Genomic DNA, 13892 nt, shown 5'->3' with positions numbered 1-13892 from the left:
GTAAATCACGGCTGGGTGCCTTGACTCCTGGCAGCCCACGCTCCTCCATTGTCGTAAGTCTTGACAAATGCTAGTTACTCTTTTATTTTTACCCTGATTGTACTTGCTTGAATTCCCCTTCAGCTGTGAAGAGCTGTTGACAGTATGAGAGAGTTGGTTTTGTTTGACATAGAAGAGAGGAGGCCAACATGGGAGCCGAGAACTATTTTCTGGCTTATGTTGTAGGGGGTCTCTGTTTTGGGTGGGTTTCTGAGGACAGTGTGAGGGAGATCCTTAGCATAAGGGGTTTCTAAATTATAAGGGTTGAAAGATTGTATTGTTTCTCAACCCACAGTAAGTTCTGGACTTTTTTCCCCTGGCTTGCTTTTGTAAGAGGGCTGGTGTATTTTCATTGGCCTGAGTAGAGGCAAGGATGCTCTTAGTATTAACATTTTCTGAAATTTTGAGTAGAATCCATGGTAATTTAGGAATCTGGACTTTGAAGGATTAATGAAAACTTTCCTAAATACATTCATGCAACATGTGATCTTTTTATTGGTAACAAATAAAAACACTGCAATGTATAATTTGCAATAGGATGGGTAAATTTAAGACAAAAGCTTTAGATCTGTAACAGGTATATAATGAGCCAATTCAGTTTTCTGCCTGGGTTAGTATCATATAATAGAACTTTCTGCAATGATAGCATTGTTTTACCTTGTGTTGTCTGGTGTGGTAGCCACCAGCCACATATGGCTCAAGAGCACTTGAAATGTGGCTTGTATGACTAGGGAATTGAATTTTCAATATGATTTAATTAAAAATTGAAATAGCTATATGTACCCAGCGGTTACTGTGTTGGATGGGGCACGTCTAGGTTCTTTCCACCAGTTGCCCTCTACCCCCCAAGATTTATATCCTTAACCAAGTGAAACAAGTGAAATTCCAGCAAAAGCTTTAAAACTGGAGAACCAAGTTGGAAGCAAAGAGGTTTTTGCAAGAAAGAATCTCTGGCAAACAGAGCTGGAACCCGGGTTAGTGAGCCAGTTCTTGTATCAGTGTGACTGGTTCACCGCCTTTGCACTGGGGTGCAGTCCGGGGAGGAAAGCCTTGAGGAAGGAAGGCCCCTCTTGGGTGCGTTAGGTGAACCTGGCGTCAGTCCCTCTGGGAGCAGAGCGAAGCCCTAGGATGTGTGTACCTCCTGCTTGCGCCATATTTTGAATGAAAGTAATTCCTTTAATCTGCTTTTCATTTTAAAAGGTGGCAGCCTCCTCCATCTCCTGTGCTGGCCCTTTGCACCTTTTTAGTTTCAGAAAAGCATGCTGGGGACCGGTCTCCGTGGAAGCCTTACCTGGAGGTTTTGCCCAAGGCCTACACCTGCCCTGTTTGTTTGGAGCCAGAAGTGGTGAATCTTCTTCCCAAACCTCTGAAAGCAAAGGCCAGAGAGCAGAGAACCCACGTGCAGGAGTTCGTTTCTTCCTCCAGAGACTTTTTCTCTTCCCTGCAGCCTCTGTTTTCGGAGCCCGTTGAGAGCATCTTTAGCCGCGGCGCCCTCCTGTGGGCTTGGTGCACCGTCAACACCAGGGCCGTGTACATGAGGCGCGCGCCGAGGCGGTGCTTTTCCGCAGAGCCGGACACCTGCGTGCTCGCCCCGTTCCTCGATCTGCTGAACCACAGCCCTGACGCCCAGGTGAGACGTTAGCCGGGAGACCCGTGTTTGGTTCCAATAGGAAGGACTCTAACGTGTGGAACCTGTGACTCGGGAGAGCGAGCAGAGCCACAGGGACAGGTGCAGCTGGTAAACCCACCTGCTGTCAGGTGGGCTCCTCTCTTTCCTCCGACCCTGTTTCCCCTCCGGCACCCTTTTCCTTTGCCGCCCTTCCCCGCGCTGCGCTCCGGGCCTGCAGGTGCGCTAGCCCCTGTGTGGCCCGAACCCTAGCCCTCCCCCACCTCGCCGCGGTGCAGCATCCTTCCTCCTCCTGTCAGACCTGGGCCTAGAGCCTCGCTTGCTTTCCTGTCTCTTTCGCTTTCACACTCGGTGGCATCGCTGTCAGCATTTTGCCGTGATCGCTGAGGGACTTGCTCCGTCCCCCCTTGGAGCTCTGCAGTCTTAGAGGACAGGGGCTTTGCCTTGTCCTTTTTGTAACCCCAGTGCTCCGCACAGGGCCTGGCACGTAGTAGGCCTGTTCAGTCAACAGTTTCAATCAGCTGTTCGGTCGGCAGTTTCTGGCCGGATGGCTCTTTGTGGGAAATCGTTAAGGGGTCCCACTTTGGGGGTCAGTCGGAGATCTCTTCTTCCCCAGGCTTCTCTGCCCCAGCCCGTGAAGGAGATGATTATATCTGCGGGGCACACGGCGCTGAAGGCCTGGCATGAGGGCAAAGGGTGTCTGTGTGTCAGCTAACCTGTCGCCTGTTCAGGGCGCGCTTGCAGGCGCGCTGGCGGGACCCGCACTCACGCTGTCCTCTTCGTGACCCATGCCACCCTGAGAAGCCCACGTGCCCTCGAGAGGAGAGCGTGGGGATGGAGGGGAGACCCTCCCTGTGCTTTTTTCTTAGGCCGTGGCCATCTCCGTGCCTGTCTGTTCGTTGCTTTTGTAGAAAGATGCGTTTCTAACAAAGTTAAGCAAAGGAGACTGAGGGTAGATGGGTGTTTCTGTGGCTGATATTGCTGAAATAAAGTCAAGGGGGTACAGGACAGTAGGGTACTGGCCACAGGGACTCAGTCCCCATTGGCGTGACTTTATTTTTATTGGGCTGTTAGTGCGTTTATGTTCCAAACCAGGGATTTTACAGTTGAGTGTCAGGGCGTCGCAAACTACAGTCTAGGGCACGTGGTCCCAGGACCCTGGCAAAGCCTAAAATACTTACTCTCTGGCCCTTCATGGAAAAAGATCGCCAGCCCCTGGTCGAAAGTGCACTGCAGCTGGCTTTTGACATGACACCACAAGCCTTGGCCCCGATCTCTTGTTGATGCCACGAGGTAGAATATCAGCCTGTTCCTTATCCTCATCTCACTGCAATTTGCTGCTTAGTGAGAAGGCCTCGGTGCTTGTACCCGCCGCTTGTTGTGGGAGCAGTTCGGTCTCCTTGGTCTTTTCCTCTCTGCCTGTTACCTAACAAAGCTGTCACAAAATCCATATGACGGTATCAACCAACATCATGCTGCTCACAAAAGGCTGTGTGTGTATCGTAGGACCTGAAATTTCGTGCTCGGCCTTGACGTCTTTGGGCCTCGCGGGGCCCCGGAGGCCTGACCGTGAGTTTCTCTGCCCTCTCCGGATATTTCCCACCCAGCGGGCAAGGCTTCCCACCCAGCGGGAAGTTGCCCTCAGCCGGACTGCCTGTAGCCCACCTGGTCCTCAACCGAATGCGTGTCACCTCTCTGCCAGCCCTCAAAATTATTCAAACAGGCAAATCACATCGCCCCAGGGGAACCAGGGCGTCACCCCTTGCTCCTGCAGGCCTGCTTTCCACAGCCTCTGCTGTCACTCCGCTCCCAGGCGCAGCCCCTGTGTGGCCCTGTGTGGCGTGCTGTGTCCTCCCCCCGGGCTGTATGGGTGACTTACAATAAACTGCCGTTACTCATCTGTCCGACGTCAGGTGTCGTGTGTTTGGCCATCCTCAGAGCCCCCAGGCGGGACACCCTCCTGCCCCGATGGGGTGAAGTCGAGGAGAACCGAAGAGGCCAAAGTGTGGACGTGGCATTTTTTCTCCACGTAGATACATTCCGTGATGAGTGCTTGAAAGTGGCATCCTGCTTAAATTAATACGATCACTTAATCTTTTTAGTTTTCTGCTTTGCTTTAAAAACATCTTTTACAATTCTTTTTTCTAGGTAACAGCAGCATTTAATGAGGAAACTCGCTGTTACGAAATTAGAACAGCTGTGAGCTGTGGAAAACACAAAGAGGTGCTCATCTGCTATGGCCCTCACGATAACCACCGCCTGCTCCTCGAGTATGGATTTGTTTCCACCCGCAATCCTCATGCTTGTGTTTATGTCTCAAAAGGTTGGAATTAACTTTGGTTCTGATCACTAAGATGATAGAGTTCCCCACCCCCCGTCTGTGGTTATGTTAAGTTTTTGTAACAATGGCAAAACCTTAAAGTGTATATCATTTATTTTCTCCTAGGCAGGGCTAGTCTAATTCTTATTGACCACGTCATTTCAGTGTTGAAGTAAAACCAGCAAAGCTTTGATCGATACTGAGGATGAGAAGAACTGAGATTTTTATTGCATTAGGTCAGACGGTAGAATGGAAGAAAAGAGAAACCGCTAGGGAAATAAATAGAGTATTAGTAGATGGCAAGAAATGGAAATTTTTGTACTGAGACATTGTCACTAAAGATAAAATAGAATTAGAGAGCAACAAGTAAAAAATATTTATGAAGCACCCACTGTGTGTAAGGTGCTGTACCAATCACAGGGTAAATATGTTACACAGTCCTTCTTTCGGCAGTTTAATGGCATGATAAAATACGCATTCCATTTATGTTCTTTTGTTACCTAGCATCATCATTGGTATTACTCTTTTTAAAATAATGATTTACCTATTAAATTTATGCTGTGAAAATTTCAAATATAGTATTAAAAATAGTACATAGGGGGCTGATTTTTTTCCCCCTTCCTTGAAGCAGCAGATAAATAGTTTTCTAGGCATTGAAGAAATGGCTAGAGCTTTACTGAGTGTATAATTTGAGGTAGTTTTAATTAAGTTCTAATGGAAATAGAGACTTCGTCAAGGTGATACTACTCTATCCTATTAGTAGCCAGAGTAATAATGTTATTTCTCAAAATGAAATGGAAAAGCAAAAACTGGGCCTTGCTGGGTCTCTTAGAAAGCTAGCTTTGAAATTAGCCTTATATTATCAGAATAACTTTAATATTGATGACCATGAAGTATTGATTTGTTAAATAATTTGAACAAAATTCACACTTTCATTATTTCTGCATTAAAAAAAATAAAAGTAGAGAAATATAAAAAGAAATTTTAAAAATAGAAAAATCCCTCATTATCCTATGACCCCAAAAAGCTTTGTTAATTTTTACATGTTCATTTTCAGTTGTTTATGATTACAGTCACAAATATCCAGACAGTTTTGAATTCTGGCTTTTAAAAACTGAGTCTTGGAAACATTTCCTCATGTTTGTACGGAGTCTGTGCTTTTGGTGGGTGTAATTTCTCAGCAGTCCTGCTAATGGCTTCAGTACCCGATTTTGTGGGTTGATTTGCTTAGTGGGAACAGGAGCTGAGGTAGCAGATGTTTTGTCCCCTGCCTTGGAATTCTTGTAGCTTTTCAAAGGGCTGAATCATACTCTCATTGAGCTGGGCTTGAAGACTAGATTTTTTGGGTGTGAAATAGGTAAAATTGTTTACACATGTCTTGATTGCTGACGGGAAGGAAAGTAAGCTGAGAAGAAAGGGTCCCCCCTCCCTTCCACCCGAATTATACCCTAAATCTCAGCCTGATTTTTTTTTTTAATGCAGATATACTTGTTAAATATCTTCCATCAACAGATAAATGGATGAACCAAAAGATTTCCATTTTAGAGGATCACGACTTTATAGAGTAAGTGTTTCTCTCCAGAAATTATTCCTTCAGGAAATCTTTTTTTTTTTTTTGCGGTACGCGGGCCTCTCACTGTTGTGGCCTCTCCCGTTGCGGAGCACAGGCTCCGGACGCGCAGGCTCAGCGGCCATGGCTCACGGGCCCAGCCTCTCCGCGGCACGTGGGATCTTCCCGGACCGGGGCACGAACCTGTGTCCCCTGCATCGGCAGGCGGACTCTCAACCACTGTGCCACCAGGGAAGCCCCCTTCAGGATATCTTGATGAGAAGTTGGGAGCTGGGGTTTTTACAGGTGGGAGCTGCCTCCCGACTTGTATCCGGTGACAGGTAGCTGCTTACCGAGCATTGACTATGTGCGGCACATCGTGCTTCATGTTGCAGGATACACAGGAGGGGAAGATGCTAGTCAGGAGGCTTGTTTGGGGACCTAAGATACAAGCTTGAAGTCTCAAGTTACTGTTCTGGGAGAGCCCCGTATGTACTGATCGGTGGCCCAGTGTGTTTGTGGTGAGCATGTGGTCAGGTGGGGTGGCATTGGCTACTGCAGGCCAGCCTGGCTGTCAGTCACCCGGCAGCAGGATGCAGGCTCTTGGGACGGGGGGAGCCTAGGTGATTCTATGCCAAATGGGATAAACTGAGTTTGAGACCCTCCCTTTCAGTTTTTCTTCTATAGGTGAAATTAAGTTCTAAATAATCCAGCAGCGCAGTGAGGGACACTAGCTCTGGTGGCTGCCATTTGTTTGATCCTGAGGATCATCCAGATTCTTCATCATTCATCTCACTGTAGCCCCCTCATCCAAGTTCAGCTTCTTACCAAATAAAAATAGCCTTTTACTTTTTTTTTTTAACACACAGAATTTTCTGTTACTCAGGCTTTATTAAGTATTTGCAGACTTATCTTTTCTCTTTGTGACTAAGACCACGGGTGGTGCAATGTTTAGTGGCCCCTTTAAAAAAATGTTTGGCTTTTCAGTCGTTTACCGTGATGTAATGAAGTACCGAAATGACAGATTGGTAATTTTTTTTTTAAATTTAATTTTTATTTTATGTTGGAGTGTAGTCGATTTACAATCTTGTGTCAGTTTTGGGTGTACAGCAAAGTGATTTAGTTATACATATACATATATCTATTCTTTTTCTACTTTAGAAATTTGACGTTTGGATGGGATGGACCGTCTTGGCGGTTACTCACAGCTCTTAAGTTGTTATGTCTGGAAGCTGAAGAATTGTAAGTTCCCTGTGTGTTGGTCATGAGCTATAGTTAACGATTTGGACATAACTTTGGCTTTTTTGGGGCTTACATTCAAAGGCCCAACCTCAGAGGAGAAAGGAATGCCCTTGTCTATTGGGGTTGCTTATTCTCCGTGTAACTTGCCCGTGTGGGGAGTGGTTCACTTCTAGGTTTGCGCCATTTCTGGAATTCTGGTTTTAGAGTCATAGTCAGAGTACACGGGCCTGAGAACTGGTCTCTCCTCACGTGTATCCCCCTGGCGACCTGCAGCTCGTTGTTCAGGGTAAACACTTCGCAAAGCATGCGCGTTGGCCCTGCTCAGAGGAGAGCCTCTGAGCAGGTGGGTTTTTCCTGGGAACAGACCGAGCTCCTGACCGCTGGCCGGGCCCCCCCCGCTTCTGTCCTGGGGGCAGATCCAGACCCCTGCTCAAGGAGAGGCCTGGATATTTGCATAGAGGAGGCAGGTGAGGAGCCCCCGGTGTAGACACGCATCCCGGTCAGGTCCTCGCTATTCCTGAGGGGCTGTTGGTCCTTCCCTTAGTGTGGAAAGGATAGTCACGCGCGGCCGTGCGCTGCCCAGCCCGGGAGCTCCTTGCGAGGGAGTCGGGGCGTAATGCCTGCTACTTAGCAAATCTCAGGTGAGAGCCACCCCAGGGAGGACTTCCTGAAGACGGCGAACCCCATCCTCGAGCAGTTGGGAGGACCGGGTGAGATAACGCCTAGAGGTAGCCCTCAGCGCAGTTTGGTGCTCGTTCCGTCACGCCCGTGATGTTGCCGTGCACGATGTTGCTTGCTTCCTTTTCTGTGGGGACCTGGGGAGAAGAACTGTCCCCTGCTCTCAACACCAGAAGCAGTTGTGTCTCTTCTCAGCAGATGGTGTGTTTTTGTCGTACAGACACTGAACTCTGTATCTGATACGTTTCCTTCTTTTTATCGCTCGCTGGAAAACTCAGGCAGATTTGTGGTCCATCCACGTGTGCAGGACTCTAAGGCACGCAATTTCTCACTGACTCATCCCTGGCTGTATCTCATCTTTCTTCTTCTCATCTTTCCTTCGTCTTGTTTTCCCTATCCATTCATCTTGCGTTTTATTTTTTCTCGTGTGTACCCACATAAGTTTCTTTAAGTCGTTCGTGGAGACACGTCAACCTCAAATTAAATAAAGCAGCTGGATGTTTCCCAGAGGTCCTCCGGAGGCCTCTTTTCTTCCCTTTGAGTGCTTTCTGACTACCTGCGTGGTGTGGCAGAGGAAGCATGTGTTTGGGATTCTGCCTGACGGGTATTCGCATGCTAGTTCTGCCTCATTAGCTCCGTCACTTAGGGTGAGTGCTTTACTGTTCCGGATTCTCGGTTTCTTTGTGTCTGAGGTGGGGATTATAATGCTTTCTTTGCTAGGCGGTTGTGAAGATTAAAACAGATAGTGGCTGCATATAAAGCACTGTTCCTGGCACACAATGATGGCATTCCTGCTTTCTTTCCTTTTTTTCTTCTGGCCGTGCCACGCGCATGCAGGATCTTAGTTCCCCAACCAGGGATTGAACCCGTGTCCCCTGCGGTGGAAGTGCGGAGTCTTAACCACTGGACCGCCGGGGAAGTCCCAAATGTTATTTCTTGACTTCCTTTCTTTCCCGAGAACTCATCTGCTCCTGGGGTTGCCACCACGATCCCTGAAGCTGACGACATCTAAGACTTCATTTTCTGTATGGCTTTTGGGGTGTTCTGAATTTCTCAGCGACTTCTGTGCCCTCCACTGGGACGGTAGAGCCGTCACCGTGGCCTTTCCCTCCTCAGCCACGTGCACTTTCGCGTTCTGTGCATCCGGCATCCGTCCCCCCGCCCCCTTCCTCCCTGGTTAGTGCTCCTTGCCGGCCTGTAGGCTTGACTCAGCCCCTCCTGCTCGGCACCGTGGCCGCGGCCCCCTCTTGCCTCCCCTGCAGAAAGCTGACCCCGACAGCCCAGAGCCCCATTTCCTATGGACTTCCCTTAGTGTAAAACTGGAAGGACCTGCGTGTAGAGAAAGGCTTCACTGTAGATTCCTCTTTCCATCTGTAGAGCATTTTACTTTGTGAGACATGTCCTGTTCCGTTTGCCATTTTTTTTAGGGGAGGCTGTCATTTGAAGAAAAGGAAAATCTCCACCTTTGCTCCTTAGTCGGTAGTACTTTGACCGTGGACTCACCTTCCTGTCTGTCCCTTGTTCTCTTCCTGTGGCTCGTGGACGTGACTCTTCTTACTCATGTGCCAGACACAGGATTGTGGTGCTAATAAAACTCAGGCCCTGCCTGCAAAGAGCGCCAGTTCCCTCGCTTCTTATCCTCAGCGTTCCTTCTTCTTTCCTGTATACCTTGTCTGCTCCAACACAGGACCTGCATGTGGTGGGAGGTTTGAGGGAACGTGCTGATGGGATGAGTTTTATTATGTTTCTGGAAAAATAGGAGAAGTGTTCAAGTGGAAAAGCCACCTTTGTTTTTGAAAACCTGTTGAAATGACCTTATTGAATATTTTGGTTCTAGGACATGCTGGAAAAAAGTACTTATTGGGGAAATGATTTCAGATACAAATGAGAAGGCAAGTTTGGACATAGCCCAGAAAATATGCCTTTATTTCATCAAGGAGAGTAAGGCTGTGCTTCAAAAGGTATGTTTCTAGAGTATTGTGTTCTTTTCTTAAAGAAGTGTTTTGATGAAGAAGTTGTTTTTTACTGATACTTGTTGGATAGGGATAGTCCACCTTCTTAGGGTGTTGTTAATGCCTTAATAAATGAACACTGATGTAATCTGTGTTTTGACTGTTAACCTGTGTCTGCACCTTTTAACGGGTAAAATTATTTCATGAATTCTTGGTAATAGATTTTTAAGGTACTCTTTCCCTTTTATTTAAAAATTTTTTTTAGTTAAAATTTTTTTTTGGCCGGGTTGGGTCTTCGTTGCTGCGCGCGGGCTTTCTCTAGTTGCGGCGAGCAGGGGCTGCTCTTCGTTGCGGCGCGTGGGCTTCTCATCGCGGTGGCTTGTCTTGTTGTGGAGCATGTGCTCTAGGCGCGCAGGCTTCAGTAGTTGTGGCACACGGGCTCAGTAGTCGTGGCACACGGGCCCTAGAGCGCGCAGGCTTCTGTAGTTGCGGTGCGTGGGCTCAGTAGTTGCGGCCCACGGACTCTAGAGCGCAGGCTCAGTAGTTGCGGCACACGGGCTTAGTTGCTCCATGGCATGTGGGATCTTCCCTGACCAGGGATCGAACCCGTGTCGCCTGCATCGTTAGGGCTTGTCTTGTTGTGGAGCATGTGCTCTAGGCGCGCAGGCTTCAGTAGTTGTGGCACACGGGCTCAGTAGTCGTGGCACGCGGGCCCTAGAGCGCGCAGGCTTCTGTAGTTGCGGTGCGTGGGCTCGGTAGTTGCGGCCCACGGACTCTAGAGCGCAGGCTCAGTAGTTGCGGCACACGGGCTTAGTTGCTCCGTGGCATGTGGGATCTTCCCTGACCAGGGATCGAACCCGTGTCGCCTGCATCGGCAGGCTGATTCTTAACCACTGTGCCACAAGGGAAGTCCCGTCTTTCCCTTTCATTTAATGAATGTTTTAATTAAATGAGGAATTAGCTTATTTGAATGAAAACATTACTAGGATTAAAAAAAATAATTTTATTGAACCTTGAAGACACTGTTGAGTGAAATAAACCATGACCCCAAAAGTCAAATACCCTGTACTGTATGATTCCACTTAAATGAGATATCTGGAATAGGCAAATTTATAGAGACAGAAAGTAGAGTAGAGGTTACCAGGGATTTGGGGAGGGGGAAATGGGGAGTTAATGTTTGATGGGTACAGAGTTTCTGTTTGGGATGATGAAAAAGTTCTGGAGATGGATGGTGGCTATGGTTATATAACACGGTGAATGTACTTAGTGCCACTGAATTGTACATTTAAAAATGGTCAGAATGTTAAATTTTATGTGTATGTATATTTTACTACACTAAAGAAAATCATTTAAAAATAATTTCCAGGTTTCTCATATGAAAGATGAAGTGGCGGCTTTGGTAAACCAACTAACTCTGGTAGAAACACTGTGGACAGAAGAGCTGAAGATTCTCCAGGCCTCTGCTGAGACCCTGACCAGTTTGCAAACAGCTTTTACGTAACTTCACCAAAGTGCGGGTGATCACCTCCAATGGTGGGTGTGACTTCTTAACCATTTTTAAACCAAGGTTTATTTTATATAGAATCATTTACAGTCAAGGAACGGTTTCTATTAAACAGTTATCTGCTTAATCCTACTCTTGGAGTGGTGGCTGCTTGGGGACATCGAAGGGCATCTGTAGGGGCAGAGCAGGTCCTGGGGACTCCGTCCCATCGGCATTTCTGTTGCTGTCAAAGCAAATAGCAGTCCTGGAGGAAGACGTCCCAGGAACGTATGAATTGTCACGGGAGGGCGAGGCTGGGAGGGAGCCGGGGTCAGCCCGGGCCCCCGTTTGTGGTCTTTCTCTGGGTGTCCTGCTTCTTACCTTACCAGCGGCCGTAAAAGCACAAGACGCCGTGCTGCTCTGTGCTCTGATGCCAGCGGGTTAGGGTTGAGGGGCATGTGGCACGTGGCGGTGAGTGGCCCCGTGGCTTTGGAGGGGGCAGTGTGGGGCGGTGCCCAGCAGTCTTGGCTCCCAGCCGGGCTCCGCCCCCGCCGCTCTGAGCTAGAGCAACTCACTTCGAATCTTCCGTCCCTGACTGCCCGTCTGGACACGAGATTGTTACGGGGGTCCCCTGTGCTCCCACCCAGCAGCAGGGCCTGCGGCACAGGCCCCGGTGGTGCTGCCCCTCCCCGTCTCCGCCACCCCTGCCCGCCGAGGCCCAGGGATTAGCTCACGGGGAGGGCCCTCCAGCCCTGACTACCTGTGATTTCCGTGCGCAGAAAGTGCGTTCGTCCTTGTCGAACAGGAGACTCGTGGAGCCTCACCAGTCCTCCCTCTGTTTAGTTTCCCAGAATGTGTTCAGATCTCTGGTCAGCCCGTGTCCCTTTCCTATGCTTTAGTGGTGGGTGTTTAACGCTTTTATTCTGCTCCTTTCCTTCATTTTAATGCGGGTATTGGGAGGAATAGGAGATAAAGTTTTGTGCTCACTTGGTCATTTTGAATTCAGGCTTTGCTTTCCGTTTTTTTCTTTTTAAAAAAAAAAAAAACAATACAAGCACTTTAGGCTGCTGACGGTACTCTGTGTATGGTTTTTATATAAAGTGTGCTCTCATTAGTACTTTTTAGATCTTGGCTCTGGATTTAAACTTCTCACAGCGTTTTCATGCTCGTCAATTAACAACTGTGAGGGGGTCAGCGGGTGTCATCATATATCCCAGAAGCAAATACGTGCTTATTATAAAAACTGTACGTTGTTGAAACATACGGCTGTAACGTTTATTAAACGTCAGCGTCGCTGGGTCGAGGCCCTGTGCTCGGGCCTTGGTGCGCGGAGTTTTACGGAAGCCTCACAGCCGCCCTATTTTACAAACAAAGACGGGAATAAACGGCCCAAGATCCCACACCTAGTGTGTGGCAGAGCGACGGTGCCCCTCAGCCGACCCTCCGGGGGACACGGGTCACGCAGCTCGGGGGCGTCTGTGGCCGGAATTCCGCGCTCTCCTGACTCGGGTACGCGCCTCTCCCCCATCCTCACCGACAGCCGCGCTCCTCGCCCTCCGCGCCCACAGGCCTTGGTGGGCGCGCGGCTTCACTGCAGGTTTCGTTGGGGAGTCCGCGACGGGGTCGGCCTGTCTCTCGCCGCCCTGCGATGTGAGAGCGGTGATGAGAAACATCCCGGGAGCCGGCCCCTCCTCCGGCTGACGTGGCCGCGCCCGGTCCCACCGCCAGCCCCTCCCCGGGAAGGCGCCAGCGCGCAGGCGCAGCGTGGCTGGTCCCGGGGCGGAGGCGGGTCCTGGCCGGGGAGCGAGGGGCTGGCCTCTGTGCTCCGTGGACCCAACGGCTCGGCCCGCGTGCCTTCCCGGCGTGGACGCATCGAGCTGGCCGTTGCAGGAGGCTTCTGGGGGTTTCCAGGAGGATGGGGCGGGTCCCCGCACCTCGCTGGGCAGGCTTACCTGACTGCCAGTTTGGGAAGAAGGGCTGGGCCCCCTGCGCAGCTCTTTCAGCTTCGCCCCTGGGGGAACCCAGCTCCACCCAGCGCAGCCGTGCCTCAGTGGGGACGTCTGCTTGATTCTGGGCCTCTGTGTAGGGAAACTGACCTAAGGCCATGGTTATATTTTGACCCCTGTCCTCACCTAGGAGTATTTTTTATCCTTTTCAGAACTAGCGTGGGAAGGGGTTGGGTGTATATGCTCCTCAGCCCTCGGGGATCCCTGGATGGGTCATGGGGGGCGGGGGCTGCCCCAGACCCCGCGTTTCTGTTGCCCAGAGTCCTGTCTTCCCTGCCCTGTTTTCAGCCTTCCCCAGAAGCGAATTCCTCTTGTGAAGCTCAACAAAAAACCAGTGAACGGGGCCCACTCACCTCAGGGATCAGAGTTAGAAATAAAACATCTTCATTATTGTATCTTGAGCATCTCTCCCTGTTCATAGATGCAGTTGAGGTTGACTTTGTTGTTGTTGTTTTTTTTGTTTTTAAAGATTTTTTTGATGTGGACCATTTTTTTAAAGTCTTTATTGAATTTGTTACAATCTTTGCTTCTGTTTTATGTTTCCGTTTTTTGGCTGCGAGGCATGTGGGATCTTAGCTCCCCGACCAGGGATGAACTCACTCCCCCTGCATTGGAAGGTGAAGTCCTAACCACTGGACCGCCAGGAAAGTCCCCCCCGACTCTGCTTTTTAATAGCTGTAGTGTGTTTCATGATACACTATACCAGGGGTTCACCAACTTTTTCTGTAAAGGACCAAATAGTAAACATGTTAAGCTTTCTGGGCCGTACGGCCTTTGTCACAACTGTAGTGCACAGCAGCTATAGACAAATGTATAGACATGCATGGCTGTGTTTCAGTAAAGCTTGATTTACCAAGACAGGCCACGGGCCATGGGGTGCTGACCCTGCACTACAGCATCATTTATTTTTCCTGTCCCCTATTCGTGGACGTTTAGGACCTAAATGTATTAATTCTTACTTGAGAGTGTCTTGTACCTTTAGAAATTAAAGCCCCT

The 13892-nt window shown here is 49.2% G+C and overlaps 1 protein-coding gene across 20 annotated transcripts in view; it reads left to right on the top strand.

The window, feature by feature from the left end:
• SETD4 (SET domain containing 4) overlaps nt 1-13892 on the top strand; it is a 468053-nt gene that overhangs the window by 12754 nt on the left and 441407 nt on the right. For 17 of the 20 annotated variants that reach the window (XR_008618003.1, XR_003680787.2, XR_008618004.1 and 14 more), the window contains exons 6-11: nt 1240-1669; nt 3815-3989; nt 5469-5550; nt 6697-6777; nt 9293-9416; nt 10774-10940. Coding sequence is in view for 5 of the 20 variants with exons in the window: in XM_055086402.1 (XP_054942377.1) it covers nt 1240-1669; nt 3815-3989; nt 5469-5550; nt 6697-6777; nt 9293-9416; nt 10774-10908 (1027 nt within the window). In the remaining 15 variants the exon portion in view is untranslated. Of the gene's footprint in view, nt 1-1239; nt 1670-3814; nt 3990-5468; nt 5551-6696; nt 6779-9292; nt 9417-10773; nt 11055-13892 lie in introns of those variants that run through there. The other 3 variants (XR_002891298.3, XM_028492635.2, XM_028492637.2) reach the window with 3 other exon arrangements.

Source organism: Physeter macrocephalus, chromosome 8, assembly GCF_002837175.3.
Source record: "Physeter macrocephalus isolate SW-GA chromosome 8, ASM283717v5, whole genome shotgun sequence".
In the NCBI taxonomy this organism is placed as follows: Eukaryota; Metazoa; Chordata; class Mammalia; order Artiodactyla; family Physeteridae; genus Physeter; species Physeter macrocephalus.
The sequence above is the reverse complement of the archived record's forward strand: the minus strand, read 5'-3'. Positions and strand labels throughout refer to the sequence as shown.